This window comes from Drosophila grimshawi, unplaced genomic scaffold (assembly GCF_018153295.1).
Source record: "Drosophila grimshawi isolate 15287-2541.00 unplaced genomic scaffold, ASM1815329v1 contig_1367, whole genome shotgun sequence".
In the NCBI taxonomy this organism is placed as follows: Eukaryota; Metazoa; Arthropoda; class Insecta; order Diptera; family Drosophilidae; genus Drosophila; species Drosophila grimshawi.
The window spans coordinates 11751498-11775957 of NW_025062889.1; the positions used below are offsets into that span (position 1 = coordinate 11751498).

General features: G+C 42.7%; 5 protein-coding genes across 5 annotated transcripts; 1 reads left to right on the forward strand and 4 right to left on the reverse strand.

Moving 5' to 3' along the window:
• Positions 1-3568: 3568 nt before the first annotated feature.
• On the reverse strand, positions 3569-7257 carry LOC6559923 (sialin). The gene is made up of 7 exons (XM_001986497.2): positions 7009-7257; positions 6487-6758; positions 5849-6094; positions 5190-5645; positions 4863-4995; positions 4556-4797; positions 3569-4427 (listed from the first exon to the last, which is right to left on the reverse strand). The coding sequence occupies exons 1-7, from the start codon at positions 7013-7015 to the stop codon at positions 4206-4208; spliced, it is 1578 nt and encodes a 525-aa protein (XP_001986533.1). The 5' UTR covers positions 7016-7257; the 3' UTR covers positions 3569-4205.
• Positions 7258-8080: 823 nt separating this feature from the next.
• On the reverse strand, positions 8081-11118 carry LOC6559924 (putative mediator of RNA polymerase II transcription subunit 26). The gene is made up of 3 exons (XM_001986498.3): positions 10857-11118; positions 9948-10103; positions 8081-9875 (listed from the first exon to the last, which is right to left on the reverse strand). The coding sequence occupies exons 1-3, from the start codon at positions 10857-10859 to the stop codon at positions 8568-8570; spliced, it is 1467 nt and encodes a 488-aa protein (XP_001986534.2). The 5' UTR covers positions 10860-11118; the 3' UTR covers positions 8081-8567.
• Positions 11119-11767: 649 nt separating this feature from the next.
• LOC6559944 (structural maintenance of chromosomes protein 2) lies at positions 11768-15937 on the reverse strand. Its single transcript, XM_001986499.2, has 8 exons — positions 15679-15937; positions 15304-15615; positions 14514-15243; positions 14027-14454; positions 13813-13959; positions 13605-13727; positions 13353-13546; positions 11768-13291 (listed from the first exon to the last, which is right to left on the reverse strand). Exons 1-8 carry the CDS (start codon positions 15844-15846, stop codon positions 11863-11865), a joined length of 3531 nt encoding a protein of 1176 aa, XP_001986535.1. The 5' UTR covers positions 15847-15937; the 3' UTR covers positions 11768-11862.
• Positions 15938-16186: 249 nt separating this feature from the next.
• Positions 16187-17638, reverse strand: LOC6560964 (40S ribosomal protein S16). Its single transcript, XM_001986500.2, has 5 exons — positions 17576-17638; positions 17456-17497; positions 17183-17314; positions 16879-16993; positions 16187-16444 (listed from the first exon to the last, which is right to left on the reverse strand). Exons 1-5 carry the CDS (start codon positions 17585-17587, stop codon positions 16299-16301), a joined length of 447 nt encoding a protein of 148 aa, XP_001986536.1. The 5' UTR covers positions 17588-17638; the 3' UTR covers positions 16187-16298.
• A 580-nt stretch (positions 17639-18218) lies between these two features.
• Positions 18219-23663, forward strand: LOC6559294. Its single transcript, XM_032743595.1, has 7 exons — positions 18219-18547; positions 19055-21708; positions 21777-22111; positions 22172-22450; positions 22621-23011; positions 23194-23324; positions 23389-23663. The coding sequence occupies exons 1-7, from the start codon at positions 18265-18267 to the stop codon at positions 23492-23494; spliced, it is 4179 nt and encodes a 1392-aa protein (XP_032599486.1). The 5' UTR covers positions 18219-18264; the 3' UTR covers positions 23495-23663.
• Positions 23664-24460: the final 797 nt, after the last annotated feature.

The following is a 24460-nucleotide window of genomic DNA, read 5'->3' on the forward strand; positions in this document are numbered from 1 at the left end:
ATGGAGCAAGTTTGTGGTGGGTAGCGCTAAAGTTTCTAGTTTCTGCCGCCTCACCAAACTAAACTAAACTAAATAAATTAGCCTGAAGGCACACACGCAAGTGCAAAGAGCAAAACACACACACACCACACACTGAGAAAACTCAGGAAAACCCACAAAACCGCAACCGCACACATTATTAATAATATTTATGATTGAGTGGGCGTATTTGGCGATTGGAATGGGTGGTCTCTCATTAAATGGGACAGAGAGTGGGTCTAAGTCCATCAGGGAGTCAAGACTGATGTGTAAATTAAAGATTATAGATGTTGCCCCTAACTACATATTTAATTATAATGAATAAGTTCACATTGCATTCTTCAAAAACCACAAAGGTTGCCAAGTTGCACAAAATTTAGAAGCATCTTAATCAATAATAAGTAGGAAAATTTATGCATCAATTTGAGAGAAATGTTAATAAACTAACCCATATTTTTGACACTTAACGACTCTAGAATTGTTTACAAGACTTTAATAACCGAAAACTTTATCAAAATTAAAGATATTTTTGATCCGTCAAAATTTTCCATATCCTTGAAGCTTGTAGTTAATTACAGGAAATGTCTTCTGCCCCACAAGGTATATAGATTTTTCTAGATATATGCCTTAATCAGACTAGAAATGGAATCATAAATGGGAAAAATACCATCAATATGGAGCAACTATGTCTTATAGCTTTCAGACGGACAATGTGTGTTTTATTTTAATTTATACTATATTTTAGATGTCGTCAAGTTGACTATGCTCAGCAAGGCTATGGAATCTGTGGCTTGCCTAAGACGTTATTTGTATTGGTCATGGGTTTTATGCTCTTCTGTAATTGTGCACTCTTTTCAGCTGTATTTTATTTTTTTCGTAAAATGTATAAAAAATGGAGTTGCCATTAAACAGATTTAAAAAATGTGTGTTGCTTATTTGCATGCCCTCAACTCTTATATGCATGTTCGCACATCCATTAATCCGATGCAAGCCCGCCCAATGCACATGGGAACAAAGGAATATATGGCATAAAAAATGGATTTGCGATGTTTTTTCACTGGGCAAATTAAATTTATTGCCACAGATACTTATACACCACGCCTCATTGTTACTGAATGCCTCCGGTACTGTAACACACGCCTGAATATATGTTGTGTGTGTGTAAACACGTGCCCCCAAATTTCACATGCAAACAGGTACAGCTACACAAATCCACCTCCTCCTTCTCCTGCTCCTCTTTCTCCTTGCATCACACACCATGCACAATTTATTCGTCGCTCTTCGTGGTCTCATTCAACGTGGCGTTTGAATGGGAATGGAAAATTATGAACCGACGTGCCCGGAACTTAGAGAAGAAAAAAAAACCGGAGAACTCGCAACCAGGCACTGAAACTCCACATATAACAAATGTAGCTGCCTAAGTGGCGCAAAAAAAAACAAGCACGGCAAAAATTGAAAATTAAAACCAGACTGCTCTAGTCACAAAAGGACCACACTAGAATATACCCTGTATACAGTATTTGTGTGTAAGTGAAAATTACAAAGATTAACTTATCGACAACAGAAGCAAATCTGCAACGAAATGTTTTTGCTTTGCCTGTTTAGTTATGATTTTGATTTACATGTTTTGCCGTTGAACTTCTAAAATATTTCAATCCGTTTGTCAGTGTCAATATGCCCCTTCATCCACATCAAATGTGTTAAGGATATAAAAACTCCGCCCCGTCAACTGCACGGTTTTCTGTTTTCTGTTTTTTTTTTTTTGGGCAACCGCCCTGTTGCATTTTGACAATGAGACAGCGCGAGACAAACGATCCCAATCCCGAACGACGCCCTCTCTCCCAGCCTCCCCCAACTTATGGTTTCAGATAGGGGTTTGGGGGGAGGGGGCTGGCTAAACGGAATAAGCGTTAATGCTTCGTTTGAATGAATTTTTGATTGCGTTGTTTACGATTGAATTTACTTCCTGCCTGCCACAGGAACATTTTTTTTTTTGTTTGTTCTGCTCCACTGGAATTTGGCAAATCCATACGCAATGTTTGTGTGTTTTTTTTTGTCTGTTTTTACTTGTTATTGTTGTAACAGCTTCAGATGAAGTCGGGCTTTAGGTTTAGCGGGCTCTTTGTTTGAAAGCCATAGAGATAACTGTTGTTTACAGCCAACAGCGACAATGTCTCTGTAGAATTCGTTTGAGAAACACGTCGACTGATAATCCAAATGGCAAAGCAAAATTGCAAGTAAGTACTTTGTACATATGCAAAATGGAGCAACAATGGGTGGGTACAGAAACAACACCTGAAGCACACTTCACATTCAATGAGCATTGGCACAAAGAATAAAAGCCCGCTGGCTTTTGAATATGCGATTAAATAAGCGATAATTTCTTATATGAATAAATAACGGCAGGCAAAATTTAAAAAGCATCAGATTATGGAAGTGGTTATCTTAATGGTCGAAGAATTTTCACAGTTTCCAATTTGAACTCTTGTATTCTTGTGTATTCTTTTCAATATTCAGTTCAAATTTCTAGCGACTTTATGGTGTTAAATAATCGCATTATTTGGCTTGATGGCACCTTCCAATTTTTCCAGCCATTACGAATGCTGGTAACGAATCGTGTAATGGGAAACCAATTAATCTCTATCAGTTTTTTGTTTTTTTCTTTTTGACTTTGCTGCGGGATCAAGTGACAGGACATTGACTGGATTAAAGAGAGTTAGAGAGTGAGTGTGTGAGAGAGAGAGATAGAAAGGGAGAGAGGGAGAGTGAGAAAGTGAGGGAGAATAAGAGTGCCAAATCGGATGAAGGAAACTGGGCATTTGTGGAATCTACGACTCCCTGGAGTGCAATCCGAAATGGATGCCAATGCAAGAAAAAACTAAGATGGTTTCGAAACACAAAAACAACACCAGTTGCCAGTTGCCAATGGGCAAAGGGCGATTCTGTGCTCGGCTGGCCACATCCTCATCCACATCCACATCCAATATCCAATTGTACACCTTGTGGCATGAGTAATGAGAGCGGCGAACTGCGCATATCCGTAATACGAATGCAACAAGGACGAAAACGATTTTACGCTTCAATCAGCTTTGATTTAAATTGCAATTATTAACTCAACTTCAACAAGTTCAACTCGCAGGCCAACTCTGTTCAAATATTAACTAGAACCGTAAGGGGCAGATATATGCTCCTCTTAGATATCCGCATAAAGTTATGCAATCATGCAATAAATGATTCCGACTAAACAAATAACTTGAAAGTTCTGAATTTACATTTATAATTGGAATAAGAGTATTTATTTTGGTTACGTGCTTTTAAAGTAATAAAGTTGATCATAATTAGCCGCAAGTTCCAAAATTTGAAATTATAGACTTCTTCCAGACTGAGAAACTAGTTCGCACAGACAGAGACAGACGGCCAGTGGTATCGGAGATGTCTTCTTCAATCCGTTCCAAACTTGACAAACAAAATTAGAATACTCTCCGTATAAACATAATAAAATGTTAGCTACTCAAAGTCTTTAATTTATGTCAAAACAGACAAGTTTTCATTTATGCAAATTATTTTATTATTTAAAAAAAAAAAGTCGTCTAAGTATAGAGTACAGTATTTTATACACAAATAAAGCATTTTATCTGAGATATATTGATAAGCATCTACAATCGTTTAAATATTTTTGTTAAGTGTAGATGTATATCTATAAAAAAAAACTAAAGCTAAGCCTGTTGAATGATAAACATTATTTAGTTGAAAAGACTGCGTCAAAATATTTACTTATTCTTATCTTTGCACTTTCGTTGTCAAGTTCCGCTGGATTTTGTTTTAATATCTAGCTTAAATTGTTTCTATGGTCATAAAGCAAACTCACAGCTTTTGCCAACATTGAATAATAAATCGCAAGAGTTTTGTTTAACATTCAGTTCGCACATTTTATTTACCCAAAAGAACAAACACAAACACAATCTGAGCATGAAGTGATCGTGATTGCGATTTCGAATAGACATCTGAGTGCAATAGTTTGGCAAACAGCAAATAGCAGTCCTAATGCAATGAATCTTTTTATATTTAAGTGAGCTGTATACAAATAGAAATGAGTTTTGATAACTTTGTTGTGCCTTTTAGGCTGCTTATCACAAGCGCTGGCTTTAACTTAAATGATCTTATGCCAATTAAACTGTCCGCTCCTATCATTTATCAGCAGACTTGACTGTGGCATTAGGATCATCCTCTGCATTGACCTGCAGCGGCAGTTTCTCCTCAATTGTCTGCAGCTCCTTGAGCCCGGCATCGTGGCTGCCACTGTTCCAGGGCTGCAACGTTGACTCCGAAAACAGGACGTAAAGGATGCCGCTGCCAATTAGCATTGCTGCTGATAGCATAAAAACATGATTCCAGGCTTCCATCGTTTGCTGCATCAATGTAATAGAAACGATTAAAATATGTATAAAATGAACAACGTTTTTATATTGCTTAAAATGTTTTTATGCTGTGGAAATATCGACAACAAATATGTTCAAACAAGGAGCAATCAACTTACATTCCCCTGTGTTAGGATGCCCACTATAAAGGGTGATATAAATCCGGGCATGACACCAATCATGCCGCTAACGCCAAGAACTATGCCCGCATAGTTCGGTGATAAATCCACCATTGAGGCTAAGGGTCCGGAGGAGACGGCGCCATGGAACATCGTAGCCACTGTTAACAGTACAATGGCAGCCGTTGCATTATAGCCAAAGTATGCCAGCGCCAGCACCACAACTCCTTTGGCACCACAGCCTGCAAGTTAGATCGAATAAAATTGTGTGAAATAAATCGAATAATTTGTCGGCGACTCCACTTACAAATTGCCGTCGCCAGTTTGCGGACCTTGGTGCGACTGAGGCGATCCGTGCGCAGCAGATAATCGGCGAGCATTGAGAAGATATAGGCGAAGATCATGCGCATCAGATGTGGCATGCCGGAAAGGAAGCCAGTCTGCAAAGAATAGAAAAAGGGACATTTAAAAGGAGCTACGAGTACCTTAACTAAAAAATAAAATAATAATTTGTAAATAAAAGAATCAATTTGATAAAATGATATATCAAATTAAAAACTGTGTAATTCTTTGACAATTGAAGAATATTCATGAAAAATCGCAAAGCATTTTAGATCTTCATTTTTTTGCCTACCGCTCTGATATTCCAGTGATGTATAAGCCGGAAATATGTTGGTCCGTAGGTCATTATCGTAAACAGACCCCAGATGCCGCCCCACTGTGCCACCACGTTCATCCAGACGGGTCGCGACGTAACAATCGCCTTCCAGGGCGTCGGACCAGGCGTGCTATTCTGCACCGAGGCACCCAAGGACTTTTCAATGTAACGCTGCTCAGATTGTGCAATCCGGGGATGCTGAGCGGGACTGTCGAAGACGAGGAATTGCCAGGCAGTGAACCACAGCATGCCGAAGATGCCGCAAATATAATATACCCATTCCCAGGAGGTCCACGCGATAATATAACCGAATATTGGATAGAATAGCGCCACGCCCACCGAACTGCCCAAATAGGCGCTCACAAATTTACTGCGCTCATTGGGCGGTATCCATTTGGCAGTGAGCACATGCATCGAGGGCCAAGCCAAACCCTGAAGAAAATGTCGATAAAAGCGAAAGAGTTAAAGTCTTGAATATATAATAATAATAAGTTATTTTTGAATGAAAGGTGTTCCTTTGGCAAAAATATAAATCTTAAGCAAAAAGTGGTTGATATTCTGAATTTATATATGACGAATGATATTCAATAAATTTAAATATGCAAATATCGATTTTATTAATGAGTATTACTCACAGTAACGAATCCCTGAAAGACTCGCAGCCACAGCAAAGCTGCATAGCTCCAGTAGGACATAATCGGTATGAGGAAACAACAGAATACTCCAATGCCATTCGCCAGTCCAAAGACCAGTTTTGTGCCATATTTACGTGCCAAAATTCCGCCGGGCAACTGAAGCACCCAATGCAACCAGAAAAATGAGCCCAACAGGTTGCTCTGCTCCTTTTCATTCCAATGGAAACCATTCCTGTCGTAGTCTATCTGCAATGGGATTGGATTACTTACTAACTTGCACAGATATATGTTATTTTTTAGACATATTTATAAACAAGAAGCTGTTGCAATTATTCAATGAAAATTATTACTTTTCTTTCTTCATTTATGAGTTTATTTGAATTATGGAAAATATGCTTCAACTGATATTGTTAAAGTGCAATATAAAACTATTTTCAAAGATGTATTTTTGAAGGATGCTATTTTTTAAAGTATTTTTCATGCTCGAATAAATTTTTTCTCAGTGCTGTAAATATGAAAATTGTCAATTCCACACATAATTAAATAAATGTAATATATATAAATGACATGCGTCATGAATATGCCTCATGTTGCACTGATGCATACCCATTCGAATTCCACACGCAGCTCTTACTCACATTTGCCCAATCAAGAAACCATCGCTCCAGCGAATATGGTTCGGTGTGGTGGCCACTAGCATTCTGAGTGGACACGGCGGCCATCAGATGCGATGAGTTTGCGGAACTGGCATTTCCATTGCCCAGTTGCGTCAGATTGTGAGTCAGCGCGGACTTGGGCTCACCAGCGCCGGCAATCATGTCCACAATGGTGATATTCAAATTAATACGCAGCATATAGTTGACAATGAAACCGACAAATGTCATATACCAGAGCACGGTACGCGCCTCAACTGAAATGAAGTCGGATACATTATTATTTGAATATGAATTATTAACAATTAGTAGCAACACCTCTCAAGGTTTTGGACTTGTTCAGTCGCAACCAGAAACGACAAGCGAAGGCAACTTGTGGTTTTATGTCTGTTGGATCTTGAACCAAATTACAGAAGCCAATTTACAAGCAGTCTCTTTGCACCAGTTTGAATACACAACTTAAATTAAATTAAAGTAAATCACTTGAATGCAATTCTTTAATCATACCAGCCATTGTAGATTTTGTATTGCAGAATCAGTTAAGAATAATGATTATTATTATTATTACTGCCTCCTGTTAGGATGATCTACCGCTTTGGTATCCTAACTTTGATTCGCACTGGGCCGTTGGCCAGACTAGAATGCCAACGGTTTGCTGGCCATAATGGTTACTCGGATCTATAGCAGCAGAGTCGCACATCCATTCACACATCCCACACAACTGATAAGTGCACATCTCGCTGCTTGATGCGAATCGACTGAGTGATATGTGCAATGCTATCTGGGATCATAATCTCGTTTTATTACACGACACAGAGATACGCGAGAGGTGTTCGTATACCGACGACCTGTAAATAAAAACTAAATTAACTTTTGAACAGATCGTTTGGGTGGCTGTTGTTCGTTTTGTTTTTGTATTGTTTGGCTTGTCGAATCTTTTTGTGAGCTGTGGCAAGTTCTCACTATCAATTGGTATCTAATCTGTTGAACAAATGCGACACAAATTATGGTAATTCATAAGATGTGCACATCTATTAAAGGCCATAGAAATAAAGAACCATAGAAATGTGAACTAATTCATAAAATAAAAAGATTATTCCTATTATGGAGCAAGAGATGCTACTCTTATTATTCAAAGTTAAGAAAGCTAAGTTAAAGAAATTCAACAAAATTCCTACAATCATTTTTGATTTTAGTAAATTGCTAGAGTTTTATTTATGTTTAAAGAGCCAAAGATTTTTAAATATATATCATATTTATCTATGACCCTATAACTTTTTTAGAATATATATAAAAGATTAATACGTTTGTGTCTGAATTAACTCTTTGATCAACATTTCTTTCGTCATTATTAATTTTCGTTAATTGCTAGGATTTTATCTATCTATCTATAAGAAAATTAAGACATAAAATGCCTCAAGTTACTTTCAAAACTACATTTCCAATCAATAATATAATCAGAGCTTAAAGATTAGACTGATCCGCGATACTATACACTTTTTTTCCCATTATCAGCTTGATATGTCCATATAATAATTATAAATTATAATTAGCAATCATAATGATAAGACAAGTTCAGTTTTTTAGTATTTTGTATACATATATTAAATTCATTTGTTTTGTAATTGAAAATAAATGTCACAATTTCAATATGTTGTTTGTTTTTTTTTAATCAATTTTATGTATATCTTATCTATATACATATGCAATTATTGATGATGCGCCAATTAGAACGTATTCCAAAGGCATTTACATGAAGATCATTTCATGGCTACATGATAGAAGCTAGCATAAGGATTAAAACTACGTTTGTTTGTTAAACCTAATGTTTAAAACAAATTGTTGCACACAGTTCCGGCATTAGAGGACCTATTCCGATTTCGATCTCGATCCCGAACCCGAACCCAATTCTCATTCTGTCTTCGAGCAGATCTCGTTCTGGTGGCTAGTTACTAGTTGGATTGACTGTGCTTGATTGCTTAACAGCTGTTGTGCGCGTCTGCCGTCGTGGGGGACACCGTCGAAGGGCGCGCTCCACAAGTGGCTTCCCACAGACGGCTCAACATTCACCCGACATTCTCATAGGACATCGCCGGACGATCAGCACTGGCGGGTGTGCCAAAGATCGTTGGCGGATGATGCTGCTGGTGGGGATGCTGCTGCTGCTGTTGTTGCTGTTGCTGCTGTTGCTGCTGCTGCTGGTGTGGATTGTGGGCATGATGCTGGGCCGGCGGGAACATGATATTATGCGCCATTTGCGGATGATGCAAATGCTGCTCATTTGACGGCGGCGGCGGCTGCTGGTGGGCAGCATGCTGCTGCTGATGCGCCGCCTCCAGTTTACGCTGTTCGTTCTGCTGCTGATGCACCTTCTCGGCGGTCTCCTCGTACTTCTTCTGCAGCTGGAATAGTGGCAGCTGCTGCGGTGCATGCAACGGCACCGGATCCACGGGCGACAGCGGCAACGCCTCCTTCTCCGCCTTTTCATACTTCTTCTGCAGCTGATACATGCCGTGCGAGAGATGTGCGGATGCAGAGCTGCTGCTGCTGTTGCTATTGTTGCTCTGCTTGGCCACTGCAGAAGATGTCGATGTGGAGGACTTTTCCGCCTTAACGGGTGATTTCTTTTGATACTTCTTCAAGATCTGCATCAGTTCGGACTTCACATCCAGTCGTATTTCCTCGGGAACGCGCTTAATCTCTTCGTACAGGGAGAGGAGGAAGAGCTTGTCAGGATCACGCTGCTTCCGCTTTTTACTCTTCTTGGGGAACGCATCCTGCATGAACTGCAGCAGCTTCTCCTCGAACGGTGTCTCGCGCTGCAGTGCAGCATTTGTGTGCTGGCGCCTCAGCAGATGCGGATGTAGCCCGCCATGAAACGCTGGATGCGGCGGCATCCCGGGATGCGGCTGTGTGCCATTTCCATTGCCATGTTCGCCTCCTCCGCCACCGTTGTGCGACTGCAGTTGGCTGACATTCTGGCCCTGATACGAACCACCATTGGAGGAGCCGGGCGCATCGTTTGTCTCCCCATCATTGGTATGATGATCCTGCGCCTGCTGCTGACCACTGTGCGACTGCGGATCCTTCGAATGTTGCATATGCTGCTGCTGCTGCTGTTGCTGCTGACCCGCAGCAGCCGTCAATATGGCATCACAAAAGTGCTCCGGCACATAATCAAAACCCGTCATAAAATTCTCCGGCTTCAGCTCGCCATTCATCTCCTCGTAAAAGTATTCGGTGCCCACAATGTCAATAATATCATTATCCTCCTGATTCAGCTCAATGCCCGGTGGCGGTGATCCACCGGACAGTTGGCAACGCTTCAGCTCCGCCAGCTTCTTGCGCGTCGTCAAACGCATATCGCGCCAGCACTGCGAGATCGAAGGGGGAGAAAGAGAGAGATTTCAATAGAGAATCGATATGAAGGGGAGATGAATACTCACCTTTTTCCACTGTATGATTGTTTTCTTTGGGCCGATGGTGTTCAGCGCCGCTTGGATCTTCTCCCAATACCATTCCTTCTCCTTTTTGCCCTCCATGTATTTTGTCTCGCGCAGCAATGTGATGAGCATTTTTTTTTGCGGTTTTGTCACTCGATCCTTGAATCAAATTGTTAAAAAGTTTGAATTAATATAAAAGATGAAATGCAAAATGGAGGATTAAGGCAAGCAGAATATTACTTTCGCAATATAACATCATATGGGATCTATGCACTTCTTTTATTATTACTATTTTATTTTTGTTGAATTTCAAATTTGTGAAATGTATGTAAATAATAACATGAGAACAGCTGTTATTCAAATGCAGTCCGGCAACTCTGGTAACACTTAAATGTTAAACAAAAGGAATGTTGCTGAAACACAATTAACTAGATTCTAGCATGAAAGTAAATAAATATAAATATTATATATAATATAATATTATATTACATTAATAAGATAAATTATTAATAATTGCATGTCTCACTAAACTGCTATGCCTCTGCTTTCTTATTCTTGTGCATTAAAGCCGGTACTTCGCAAATAACAGGGGCCTCTGAGAACTGTGTACAAAATGTTGCTATTGAATAACAAATAAATGAAAATACAATCGAATCAACTGTTTATTACGACTGTCCCGACGCGTTGGTGACGGTGACCCCCACCTGTCTTGTCCGTGGACGCTACACAAGCAGCGCGTATACAATTTATAGAATTTTTTTTGTACTCACGCACAGACACTCACAAATACACACACACACACATAAGCACTGTGTGGATACTGAGCAAAGAGCCAAGCGACTTGGATTTTGATTTCGAGTTTGTGAATCGAATGCACAAATTGAGACAGCAATGCGCTGGTTGCCTTCTTACCATGTTGACGAGCTTCTTGAGGAATCTGCGTTGGTTGGAAATGTTGAATATTTTTTTGTTTTCCGTTAATAATCAAATTTTAGCACTTTTGTTTCAATTTTTCACAGCTGCACTCCACCAACATTGTCGTAGTCGCTGTTCTGTGTGTTGCCTGAGTGGTGTCTGTCTGTCTGTCTGTCAGTGTGTGCGCGCGTGTCTGTGTGTGTGCATATGTGTGGGCTTTGCGCGGTGCGTTCGTCTCGTCGACGGTCTCACCAACGTTCTGTCTCTGTCTGGCAAGTGCGCTTGCAATCTAAAGCCAAACGACTGTCAGTGTCGTTCTCTTTGTCGCTATGACCAAACGTCAGTTTGACGTTTGGGCCAGCCAGCCAACCCTGTTGGAAATTTACTACGCGCCCCATATGAAAGATAACAATTATTTTCTTATGAAATATTTTATAGATTTATTAAATAATATTTACATTTAGTCGAGGGTAATTGAGAGAAAACATTCCAAACATTTCATGGATAATTTAATACAAAAATATTCATTTTACACACGGTTGCAAATTATTCGAGCAACAAAGTTAAATATATGTATTTGAATTATAATAAATAATATGGCAAACTAAAACCTTTTATATTCAAATCGTAGGTAATTTAATGAAATATTATTGATATTCAAGTTTCAATATATTGTTAAACATTTCATGGGTAAATTAATTAAAAAATATTCATATTAGAAACGGTTTCAAGATATTAAAGCAGTTTAGTTTAATATATATTTAAAATAATAATACAAAAAAAAACCATCAATGGCTTCAATCTTTGAATAACATTCTCATCAAATAGGTAATATAATAATAAATCATTAATATTCAAGTTTCAGCAGTAGTTAAATTAGTTTCTGCTATAAGGGAAATTAAAATAAATAATAATAATATGCGCTATTTTATTGATTATACTTCATGTATGCAATGAGAACAAGATGTGGATGATTCTATTTGGAATTCTTAAGGAGCAACAACTAACGCTTTGCAACGCGGCTGACTGTGCGCGAAACGGTTGAGACGCCCTCCAAGAACTGGGTGCGGAACAGGACATTCGCGTGATTGAAGAGGCCATCCTTGAGCGAGACGATGAGGAACTGCGAGTCCCGAAAGTGCTGCTTGAGCATGCTGCCAATGTTTTGGGTGTGCGACATGTCCAACGCGGCGTCCACCTCGTCGAGGATGTACAGCGGAGCTGGTGAGAACTTTAGCATGGCCAGCACCAGCGACAGAGCCACCAAAGACTTTTGACCACCGGACAACTCGCCCAGGCTGTCCTTGAAGACGCCATTGAAGCCGACCTTTATCTCGAGGCCACTCAGGATGCCGTTGGTATGGACGGGTTTGAGCAGTGCCTCGGCACCCGGCAGCAGGGTGCTGAATATACTGCTAAAGTTTTGAGTGACCGCCTCGTAGGCGCGCTGCACCTGACCCTGCTCCTCTTCGTCCATCTTGACAATGATCTTCTTGATTTTTTCCTTGTCGAGGGCAACGATTTGACGACGACGCACCGTCTCATTGTAATTCTCCTCCTCGCGCTCAAGTGTCTGCATCGCATTCATGTTCAGAGTGCGTTCCATTTTGGCCTTCTTCTCCTGCATGCTGACCAGCTTGTTGGCCGCCTCAACCGGATCCTGTTTGCTGTAGTCGTAGCGTGTGTTCTTCATGCCAAAGCAATTCTTCTCCTCTGGTATCCAGGGATATTTGACAACCAGCGCATTCATACGCGTCTTGGCATCCTGTGCCTCTCCACTAATCTTCTTCTTTTCGTTCTCCTTCTTCTTCACCTCGAGCTCAAGCTCCTGGTTGTGCTTGAGCAGTTTATCCTTTTTGGCCAGCAGCGTACGCATCTCCCTGTTCTGTTGATTCTGACTGTCCTTTTGCTGCTTGATCGCTGCCTCCAGTTGGGCAACTTCCGTTGCCGCCCCCGAGCTATTCCGCTGCAGGGCATCCAACTCGGCCTTGTACTTGTCGAGATTGTCGATCATCTCCTGATGCTGCTGCTTGGACGTCTCAATGCTCTTCTGCAGCTCACTAATTTCCAGCTGCAGCGTCTCGAACTCCTGCTCACGCTTCTTCCAGTTGGCACGCGATTTCTCGGCCTTCTGCTTGGTCACCTTAATCTCATTGCTGACCGCTTTGAGTTCGCGTTCGCGATAACCCTTTGCATCGGATAGCTTTGCCTCCACATCCTTCACCTTGGCCTGGGAGCTCTTTTGTTTCTCGCGCGCATCGGCATTCTGTTGCTCCAAGCTTTTCACTTTCTGTTGCATCTCTTCGATTTCCGCCTGATTCTGCTGGAAATCGGTGTGCGACAAGCGAGTCTTGCACATGGACAACTCATGCTGGCGCAGCTCAAGTGACTCCTTCAACTTGTTGTGGCTGCGTGCCAGATTCTCAATGGAACTACAAAAAAGAGTGGAGATGATTAAATTGTCTCGTGCTGCTTGGAATTAGAATTCGTTACGCTAATTGCTGCTCCACTTGCTGCAGTTCATTCATCTTTTGCTGGAGCTCGTTCTCCAGAATTCTGATGCTGTTCAATTCTTCAAGTTTATTGGCACCTTTGGGCGCCGCTCCACCGGACAATGTACCAATTGCGTCCACAACGTCACCCTCTAGGGTTACACAACGTGCTCCAATGTTGCGATCAGCGCTTAGCTAAAGGGCAATATATATCTAGTAAATATATAAAATAGAAATCACATCACATGCTCACCCCTTTGGCCACCTCCAGATCCTTGCATATGAGAGTGCCGCCGAAGACATACTTCATTACGGGATCATAGTAGCGATCGTAATCAATGAGCGCCAAAGCAGACTCCACATTGTCGCGACCATACTGAAAGGCAGAGAGCGAGTTGCAATCAGCAGGATTATAAATGGATTCCAAACAAAGTCAATATTCTGTTGTCAAATCTACTTACTGTGGCCTTTGCGTAATCAATGGCTTTTTGATTCAGCGCATTAAACCTGATCTTGTTGAGTGGAATCAGGGTGACGCGACGCTGTAGATTTCCACGTTGCAGGATCTTTTTGCTGGTCACATCATCGTCGGTCACAAAGCTATACAACTGCCAAATATGAATTAGATTTTCAGCAACATCAGGACTAGGTTTTGGCAGGATAAAAAGCACTTACGTTGCCGCCAGCTGCCATCATTAGAGCCATGGAGTTAACCATATCGTTGACCTTGAACAGCTTGCCCACCATGCCGCGAACTTTGTGCCGCTCGAAATTGGGCTCGGGATCTTGGTAATGGAGCACATAGCGTGGATCACTGCGACGTTCCACATCTCGCTTCAGCTCACGCACCTGGTTGTGTAATTGTTGGCGGCGCTCCTTCAGCTGCTCGAAGTGGCCGTCCTCGTAGTTGAGGCCCTGCAGTTGGCGTTCCATGTTCTTGATTTCCCCTTCGAGCTGATCGTGCAGTTTCTTATCCTTGATGTAGGCCGCATCATTTGTCTGCGTCTCACCCTGCTTCTGCTGGAGCAGAGTCCTCGTGTGGCGCAACTCCATTTCGGAGGTTTTAATTGTCGTCTGTGCCGCGCTCAAATGTTGTTTGGCAGCTAATGCAGGAGCAGGAGCAAGATTAGTTCAGTTCACACACATCGAGTGAGAAACTTACCGATTAACTGTTCCTGCAGTGTGACAGCCTGGCCATCCTCATCGGTGGATAGGCCCTGGGATACGGCCTCGAATTTACGCTGTGCATCCTCATAGGCCTTGGTATCCGCTGCATCCGCATCCTTGAGGTTTTGGAATTCGCCCTGAACGTTGGACATGGCCTCCTGTTTCTTGAGCAGCGTACGCTCGTCTTCCGCAATATTCTTGCTGGCCATGCGTATTTTCTTTTCATCCTGTTCAATGGTGCCCTTGGCTGCTTTCAGACTGCCCGAGGCAGTTGCCTCGACGGCACGCTTGGCAGCGAGTTCTGTCTCCAACGCCTTGAGAGTGCCGCCCATCTCACTATCGATTTTGTGGTGGATTTCCTTCACAGTGCCCTCGATGCGCTCCACTTCATCCAAATTGTTGGCATGCGTTTCGCGGCAAGTGGTGATGCGATGCTCGATTTTTTGCTCGTTGGCCTCCACCGATTGGAGGGCATCGTCCAGCTTCAGATATGTGGCCGAGATGTGAATGTGCGTGAGAAACTCAATGTCGCGCACCGTTTTCTGGTACTCCTGGTAGGCGGCCCGCTCCTTGCGCAACTTCTCCAGCTTGGGCAGCACCTCCTCATCGAGCAGCATCGAAGTTTCGCGCACCTTGGCCTCCTTTTTCTCAATGAGTGTTTTGGTCGCATCTCTCTTTGACTTATACATGCTGGTGCCGGCAGCCTCCTCAATCATGGACAGCACCTATGTTTATCGGGAATGGTTATTGACATTTCATATTATTGATATTCTTATGACTATTACCTCTTTTGGTTTCATGTTCAGCACTTGCTGAATTTTGCCCTGCATGATGAGAAAATTTGGATTGTTCACGTTGAGCTGCATGGAGCAGAAGAAGTCCTGCACTTTCTTGTTCTGCACCAGTTTGCCATTGATGAGAAACTTGTTTTTGCCACCGACAACCACTTGCCGGGTGACGGAGATTTCACGGCATTTCTCATATCCCGGCGGACATTGAGCCGCATTTGTGTTGTCAAAGACAATTGTAACTGTTGCCTTTGTTATCCCTGCCTGTCCATTCTTGTACACTAGATCCTGCAACGCAGATGCACGCACCTAAAACACACACACACACAATTGATAATTCTGTGGCAGACTCAATGCATCCATTATACTTACATTTTGCAAATTACTTATGCCCAGCACAAAACAGACCGAATCCAAAATATTTGATTTGCCTGAACCGTTTAGGCCCGTGATGGCCGTGAATTCGGGATCGAAGCCATCGATTTCTGTGCGCTTGCCATACGACTTGAAGCCGTCAAGCACAAGCTTCTTCACATACATTTTTGCACAGTTGCAGCAAAGATTCAACTTTACATACGACGCAGGAAAAAAAAGTGCCGCCGTTTTTTCTGAATTGCGATGCCGACGCTAGGGATGCGCAAAGTCTATCGATATGCTCGATACGTTGCAGCTATCGCAAGAAAAAGTCGTCGAGTTGATATCGATCTCGTTGACAAAACGCAAACGATGTCACAAAACGATTCAAAATTTAGAATTACAATTATTATTTGTAGACAATTCTACTTTCCGATAGTTATCATTGTCAATCAACTATAATAATAATAGTGACAGCCCCTAATCTAAACATGCACATTAAAAAAGAACAAGATTGTAGCAAATATTTAAAGTTAATTTTTCCGTTTATTCACATGCTTACTCTCGCTGTTGAAATGAGAGATAAACCCGCAAACGTGTTTTCAAGTTGTACAAAATATCTAAACCAATTTGAAAGCTTAACGGTACGACTTCTGGTAACGAGCACGGGCACCTGGACCGCCAAACTTCTTTGGCTCGCAGCGACGTGGATCGCCAACGAGCAGGGTTCTGTCGTATTGGACCAGAATGTCCTTGATCTCCTTCTTGGAGGCCTCATCGACGTCTGCAATGGGATAAAATAAGTACAATTAGCACGAGTTACTTTCTAAATTCATCTTATTTGCATATCATAATAAAAGTGTCGTTGTAGCCTCAAATAGTAATTGCAATTGCACAAATCACTCGTTTTGATTGCCACATTCATTTAATTTCCCTTGCATTTGTCGCTCATTGGAAATGGCATAAATATTTTCCAACAAAAATCTGGTAGAAGGTGCCCTTAACTAATACGTTAATGAAATTTATTCAAGTGTTTTTGCCGCATCACCCAATCTGTGCTTGTTTTCATTCTGCATGCAGTTTGGTTGGTATATGCTCATAATTGATGGTTTCTCTGGCCGCCATTTATTCATTTGCAGGAAAGATGAAATTCTTTCAAACAAAAACTTTGTAGGGCTCCCACAACACACACACATTTGCACATTTCATAACACTTACATTTCTGATAGAAGGCAACGAGCGCCTTGGAAATTGCCTGACGGATGGCGTAGATCTGGGCAACATGACCGCCACCGCTGACGCGCACACGGATATCAACACCGGCGAATTTCTCCTGCAAAGACAATCATTCGATTATTATAAATATACTTAAATTCAATAAGTTTAAGATGCTAGTTTAAGCAATCAGAAACAATTGTATTCTCATTTGTCTTCAAGTTCGGGATAAATGTTATCATCATGTTATTGTCTAATCAAACGTTGCAAACACTGGCTGGCCATTGGCAACTTATCGAGCACTCACCTTGCCGAGCAGCAAAAGTGGCTCCTGCAATTTGTATTGCAGCACTTTGGGCTCAATTTGGTCCAAGGGACGTCCGTTCACCTTGAGGAGACCGCTGCCGCGCTTGCAGTAAGCAACGGCAGTTGCGGTTTTCTGTAAATATTCATTATTATTATTTGAAACAAACATAACCTCAGCAGAGACGAGCGTCGCTTGGATCTTTGCCGCTGCTGCTGCTGTTTTGCACACGTGCAACGAATTTGTCGCTTTATTTTGTCTGGGTTACACACACACCTTGCGTCCGAAGACTTGCACGGCCTGCACGGGTTCTCTGCGCTAGAAATATGGAAATATTTGCAACATTTTTGTTTTTAGTTCAACACAATTTCGCACAATTTTCACAAGCACAAATACCTTTTGCTGCATTTTGCTCCGCGAGTTGGGTAGAAAAGAGCGGAAACGCTACATTTGACACTGAACTGTAAATTGTAGTTCTCGCTGCGACATCTAGAGGGCGCATTAGCCCCTTTCACAACACTGGCAAACATAGACAGCCCTAAGCAAATTTCAATCAAATGCTCTTCTATGGTATATTTATAATTAATTTAAATACCGTTACTTATAATATAAATTCACGCATTTTTCCTAGTCTATTCATTTCTGGGTATTACGAGGATTTAAAATTTTCGTCACGTTTCTGTTAACATATTCAATATATTATATAACGATCGATAGTATTGCAATACTGAAATGTTACGTTTATTTATATTTAAAGAAGAACAAAGAGTTTTCCAATTTAATCGATAATAATATATTATAGTAAGAATATAGATTATCGTTTTTATTATGATTATTGCAGAAATCGATATTTATTTGTGTTAGCAGAATTGCTGATGTGACTGTTCGTGTCATCTGACAATGTTAAGTAACATCCCTGTGAAGCATACGTTCTTCTTCTTCTTAATAAAGAAAATCACATACACACACATACAGTCACACGCAATTTTTGTTCGATTAGTTTTTTTTTCTCTGTGTGATTAAAAGCGTCAAGTGTGCATAATAACTCAGAAAATCGAATATATATATTTGCTAATTTGTTAAAAATGGTTGTCTGCACAATGCAGAGGTATACAAGAGACGAACAACTGAAAACGGTGCAAGCCACGCAAATTCAAGAACAAAATGCTGAAATTGTCGATAATTGTGGAAATGCCGCCGACGAAGACGAGGATCGCGAGGAAGGGGAAATTGTCGATGAATTCGAAATGATCATTTCCTCGGAGGATGAGGAGTTCAAGCTGCGCGCCCGCATCCAACAGCTCGAGGACAAGAGCAAGGACATCGAGAAAATGGATATGCTAGCCGCCAATTTGGCCAATCAATACAGTAAGCAATTTGTCAAAGTAAAGCAACATGTTCTAATTTTGTGTGCGTGTGTCTGTGAGGGGAGGTAAGGTGTGACCTTGCCTAATGAGATAGCAAATTAAGCAGATGTTGCAAGAGTGTGGGAACCTGAAGCGTTTCTTAAAATTCGCATTTTTATTCAAATTGTTTTGCATTAATTCAGTTTTTAATTTGGTTTTCAAGATAAGCAAAACGAGCGTTAAATTAAAATTTCTAAAAGACCTCAATTTTACAGTAGTTATTCGTTAAGTAGGTCTGGCATTGATGATTTTAGCTTCATATAAATAATTGTTGATTCAAGATACGAATTGACGAATCATATTTATGCCTATCTCAAGTTAAAGTGTATATATATTGCTGAGGAGAAGGAAGGGAGAGATGGCTTCGCTTTTCTTATCTGGTATTTGATTAGTGTCCACACTTGCAGTCATCGAGTAAATACAAATTTAGCTAATCAGTGTTCATTTTGCATTCAATCACTTATATTAGGTTATCAAAGGCCGCAGATATTTGAGCGATATTCGTCGTCAAAGTATCAGCATTTCTCGCCCATCAGCATACTCTCGGATGTGTCCAGTCTGTCCGAGGCGGAGGAGTTTGACCCACCCAAAAAGTATCGCAAATACCGTGCGAAACGCAACGAGAGCAAAAAGCACAACAATTCCATAAACATTCGAAGGAATCCGCATGCAAACCAGCCACAGTCATCGCTCATACGCAAGAAGCGACGTCATCACAACAATAACAACAACAACAGCGGCGGCCGGAACAACAACAGCAGCAGCAGCAACAAATATCATCATCAGCAGCAACAACAACAACAGCAGCAGCAGCAGCAGTCTGCCATTTTATTGGACTCGCTGGACAGCGTGACGGACGATGAGATCTGTGAATATGACATGAATGTGGAGCATGACAACGATGTGTACGAGGAGCGCTTAAAGCTGAGCAGAAATAAGCTGCGCGTTGCCCTCGCACGTGCCGGCAACTATGACATCAAGCCGAAGCATAGTCTGCGCGAGAGATTGCAGTATCGCATGCATCAATCGCCGCCAAGTCCCGCCGATCGTTTTGCGGAACTCAGTTTGAGTCGCAATCAAAGCAAGCCGGATGAGCAATTGCCGGCACATTCATTTGAGGGATACAGTAAGCATCGCAGCAGCGCTGGCGAGGACCAAGAGCAGGAGCAGGAGGACCACGAAAACGAGCCAGAACAGAAGCCGAGACAAGAGCCGCTGCTCGGTGAGCTGTCCGAGATTAGTTTGCGTCTGATTGCGCTCAAATCGGCGATACTGAAGAAGCATATGGCGCGCAAGAAGCGCGATGCCGAACGTGCCTATTCCCCCACAGACCTGATCAATCGGGTGCACCAGCCGACGATAAGCAATGAGTGTGACGACATCGATGATCTCATGGAGATTAGTCCGGCGGCATCGCCGGAACGCAGTCCCCCACCGCCGCCGCCATCGGTACGCTTTGCGGAGCCGGTGGACATGGAACTGGCGCAGACGGACAGCGAGGAGGACAGCAGCAAGCTGAGACAGCCACCCCAATGGGCCCACAACTACAACTCTTTGGCGGACAGCGGCGGCAGCTGGCGCTGCTTTATGCCCAACGCTCTGCCGCCCGTCTCCATGCCCATTGTCATCGATGATGATGATGACGAGGAGCAGGAAGAGGAGGAGGAAGAGCAGTATAAATCGGAGCAGTTGGACAACGATGAGGAGGATGAGTTGCCGCCGCAGCCGCCATCGTTTCACATTCCACACGTGCAGCTGGAGGACGATGAGGATGCCCGGGACGCACTGCATCTGAATGAACGACATCATCAGCATTCGCAACAGGATTCACTGAGTGAAATCCAATCCATATCGATGGACAACTCACAGACGCAAACGCAAACCTCGCGTCATTTCCACACCGAGTCCAGTGATGATGAGGCGGCCGCTTTGCGTGCCCTGCTCCTCTCCAGACGCAAGCCAGCAGCCAAAGGGACGACAACAACGCCCGACAAAGAGAAACTTAATTCCATTATGGAGGAAACCATGGCACACGATTCCGATGATCCCGAGGAGCTGCGTCAGCTGCTGCTCACCAGCATTGCGTACAAAAAGAAGATGGACATTGCCGAGGATTTGGCGCCAGAGAGTCCAGAGATTCTGTTAAATGCCGTGCGACGTTTTCAAGCTATCTCGCCCGTATTCAAGGAGGAGGACCACGTCCAGCAATCACCGGAGAGTCCACCACTCATCCCGTTGCCTCCCATGGAACCAGATCCTGTTCCTCAGCCTGTGCCTGCGCCCGTTCCAGCGCCCCCTCCCTTGCCCTTGTCCTTGTCCTTGCCTGTACCTGCTCCTTTGCCTGTACCTGCTCCTTTGCCTGTACCTGCTCCTTTGCCAGTGCCACCACCACAACTAGCTGTGGAAGCTGCAGGCACATCTGTTGCAGCCCCCTCGAGTCCCACACCCGCCGCCCCTTCGAACATCATCAAGATCGTGAAGCCCAACAAGGTGATCAACAAGAAGCGTAAAATATCCAAACATCCCGAACCATTGGCGGCCATCAAGCGTCCAGCAACGCTGCTTGTCAAGGAGCCAGTGGCTCCGTTGCACGGGCCCAATGCAAGTGGCGCCAGTTCAACGCGCCTCATCACCACCCTCGATCCGTCCAGCATTAAGGTGAGCAAATTGGTCATTGCGCTGGCCGAATCCGAATCGGCGGGCAGCGATGACGAACTGGAGCTGAGCAACTGCTATGCCTACAACAGCTACGCCAGCAACAACAGCTGCTATGCGGACAATGCGAGTCCATTCAGCCAGGTCGTCGATAGCGCCAGCAATTCCACAACCCGCTCTAATACGCCCAATTCTGAGATACTGCTGGGCGAACCAGCGTCGGCATCATCGTCATCCACCAATCCCAACTTGCGGCGCACTGTCATCAATGAGTACTTTGAGAAGAAACTCGATGATTTTCTAAAGCAGGCCCGCTCCAAGGTGCCCACCAATCAGAGCAGCATGGAGAGCAGCAGCAACTGCAAATCAAATGTGGAGGCCGAGTCCAAATCCAACGATTGCCAATTGCCTGAAACAAAAGCTGAAACGTCTCCTGTGATGTCACCAAAGACCAAATCAACACCAGTGGTAAGATCAGACTAGCTAAAACCCTTATTTATATATTGATTATTAACTTGCCCATCTTTCGTTGTCAGGCTGTGCGCCATTTGCCAGTGGCATCCCAAAGGGAATACTTGCGTCTTATCGAACGCATGCAGCTGCTGGAGAAGAAGAAAGTTGGCGTCAAGTCCTCTGCTGCGGCAGTCAGTAAAAGGGACATGTCAGCAGCAACTGTGGAAAAGAAAGTTGCCCTCAACGCGTCAGCGGGCAAAAAACAAATGCTCAAAAAGGCCACAGCTGGGGCAGGGCCCCAAAACAGCGCAGTTGCTGATGCTGATCTGCCAACTACCTCAATGGCGGCGGCAAAGGCTGCACAGCCCTCAAAAGAGAGTCGACTGAAAGCATTCGAGAGTTCATTTCATAAAATCGGGTATTTATATAGAAAATTGATGTACGAATAGATATTAATTGCTCCCATTGCTTTCATTAGTTGCAGCATGATTGCAAATCTGGACAAATCACTGCATATGGTCGAGGAGGCGAAGAGGACAAAGATTGCTCGGCTGCGGTATGCGAAACGGCTGAAGGAACTCTATGCCGAGATGCAGGCGATCAAGCAGTCTGTCAAACTGGAGGAGATGAAATTGGCGCGCATTCAGCCGGAGATTCAGACAAGTCACGAGATCATCATATCGCTCAAGCAAAAGCGCAACAAGCTACGCAACGCCGCCATGGATCTGGGCAATGGCCTGCTGGGCTACGACTACAGGTACTACAACAACACCCAGAACAGCAACTACAACAGCAGCAGCCAGTTGCTGTGGTGGACAACTACAACAAGATGGGAAAAACATGGGATCGCCGGAATGTGCCTACGAAGGACGCGTTGGCAATTCGCAATTTAATTCCAGTCCATACTATATCTAAGCTTATTTGCAGGTTACTCGATCCCGGCAAGGAGGAAATCACACGCAAATCGACGCAGCTAACCAAAGACATACGTTTATATAATTCAATACTTAAATATGAGAATATACCCGTCGATGTGCCGCAATGTGAAGTGCCAGCCGAAGCACAGCCCGCATCCGAGTCCGAGTCTCAAGCGGTAACCAAAACTGAAACTGAGCTGGCTCCCAACCAGGACCCGGAGCAGGAGCTGCTGAGCAGCAGCAACTGTGATAGCCAAACGCCGCCGCCGCCGCCGCCACCCAATGATGAGATGCCACCTGAAATCGAGCAGCGAAATGAATGTGATAACAACTCAGCTGGAACTGCACTCAAAGCTGGGGCAGAGGCAGCAGTCAGCCCAGACTCACCGCTGGAAGTTGATGTGCGTGGATTTTTAACAATATATATATATTTATATCTAAATATATATATATATTTAAATTTATAAAATACTCAACTATTGCCCACAAAAACTATAATGTTAACCTGCTCAAATTGCTGTTGTTTAACTGTGCTAACTGTGCTAACCCCCATACTAACAAACTGATTCGAGTCTACTTGCAGACCCTGCCCCCGAATGTGGTCCGGAATGTGCCACCGTCGATGGTCAGCTTTATGCGAGAGTTGTCCGAGCCACCCATCAAGCAATCCCTGCTTGCCGAATATCGTACGCCGATGCCACGAAATTACAACAGGTGAGTGGATTCCAATTGCTTGTTGCGTTTCACCAGCGAAGATTTGTGTGTGTGTGTTTTGCAGCCAGCTGAATATCAATGCCACCGTTTGTCCCTTTGATCTGATGGGTCGCTGCGAGGACACGGACTGTTCATATCTGCATTTGACTGCAACCGGGCCAAAGCAGTGAATGAAAAAAGAAAAAATCACACACAGATATCAAAAAGAAAAAAAGAAAGAAAAACAATTTTAATTCATTTAACATTCTAAATAGCGTGCTTGAATTCTGGTAAGTTGAACTCTTCACGCGACTTTATATTTAAATGTTGCTTTCAGTCAACCAGAGACAAAAACAAAGAACAACAGAATAATTCAAAACAAAACAGAAAACAATAATGCAATCAAACAAAGACTGAATTGTTTGATTGAGCAGCAAGCAAAAAAGCAGCAGCAGCAGCCACAGCAGCAGCAAAGGCAGCAGTGGCAACAGCAGCAGCGGCGATGGCAGCAGCAACATGGAGATTGGCAGTTCGATCTAGTGATTTTTAAATCGTTATATATATTTATATATAGATGGTTTCTTTGTTGAAACATTGTTTGTTACATACATTTATATCCGTACAGTTACAAATCACGCGGTGTTGTCAACTGGTGCAAGTTCGATGATGTCGCGACGGCCGTTCGAACGGTTTGTGCATTTTGTTCATTTGCTCTACATTTCAACTGCCATATACAAAAATTCGTAGACAAAACAGAAAAAAAAAGAGACAAAAAAATAACAAAAAATCAAAACAAAAAAATAATATTGAGCAACAGCTTGAACTGTAATATATTAATTGTCGTTAAGCTAAATTGGGTTACTCTCTCTCTATATTTATATATATATATGAGTACATATATGTGTACATATATATGTATATATATAAATGTATATATATGTGTACATGTTTGTGTTGCCACCGAAATTGACATACATATATACATACATTCACTGATTATTTTCCGCAATTACTTTCGCTGGCAATTTTCGGTTCAAATATTCATTTTAAATAATACATTTGTAATCATTATAAAGTTTTCGAAAAATATATATATAAAAAAAAAAACCAAATGAACATTAGAATGGAAAAAATAAAAAAAACAACATAAAAAATAA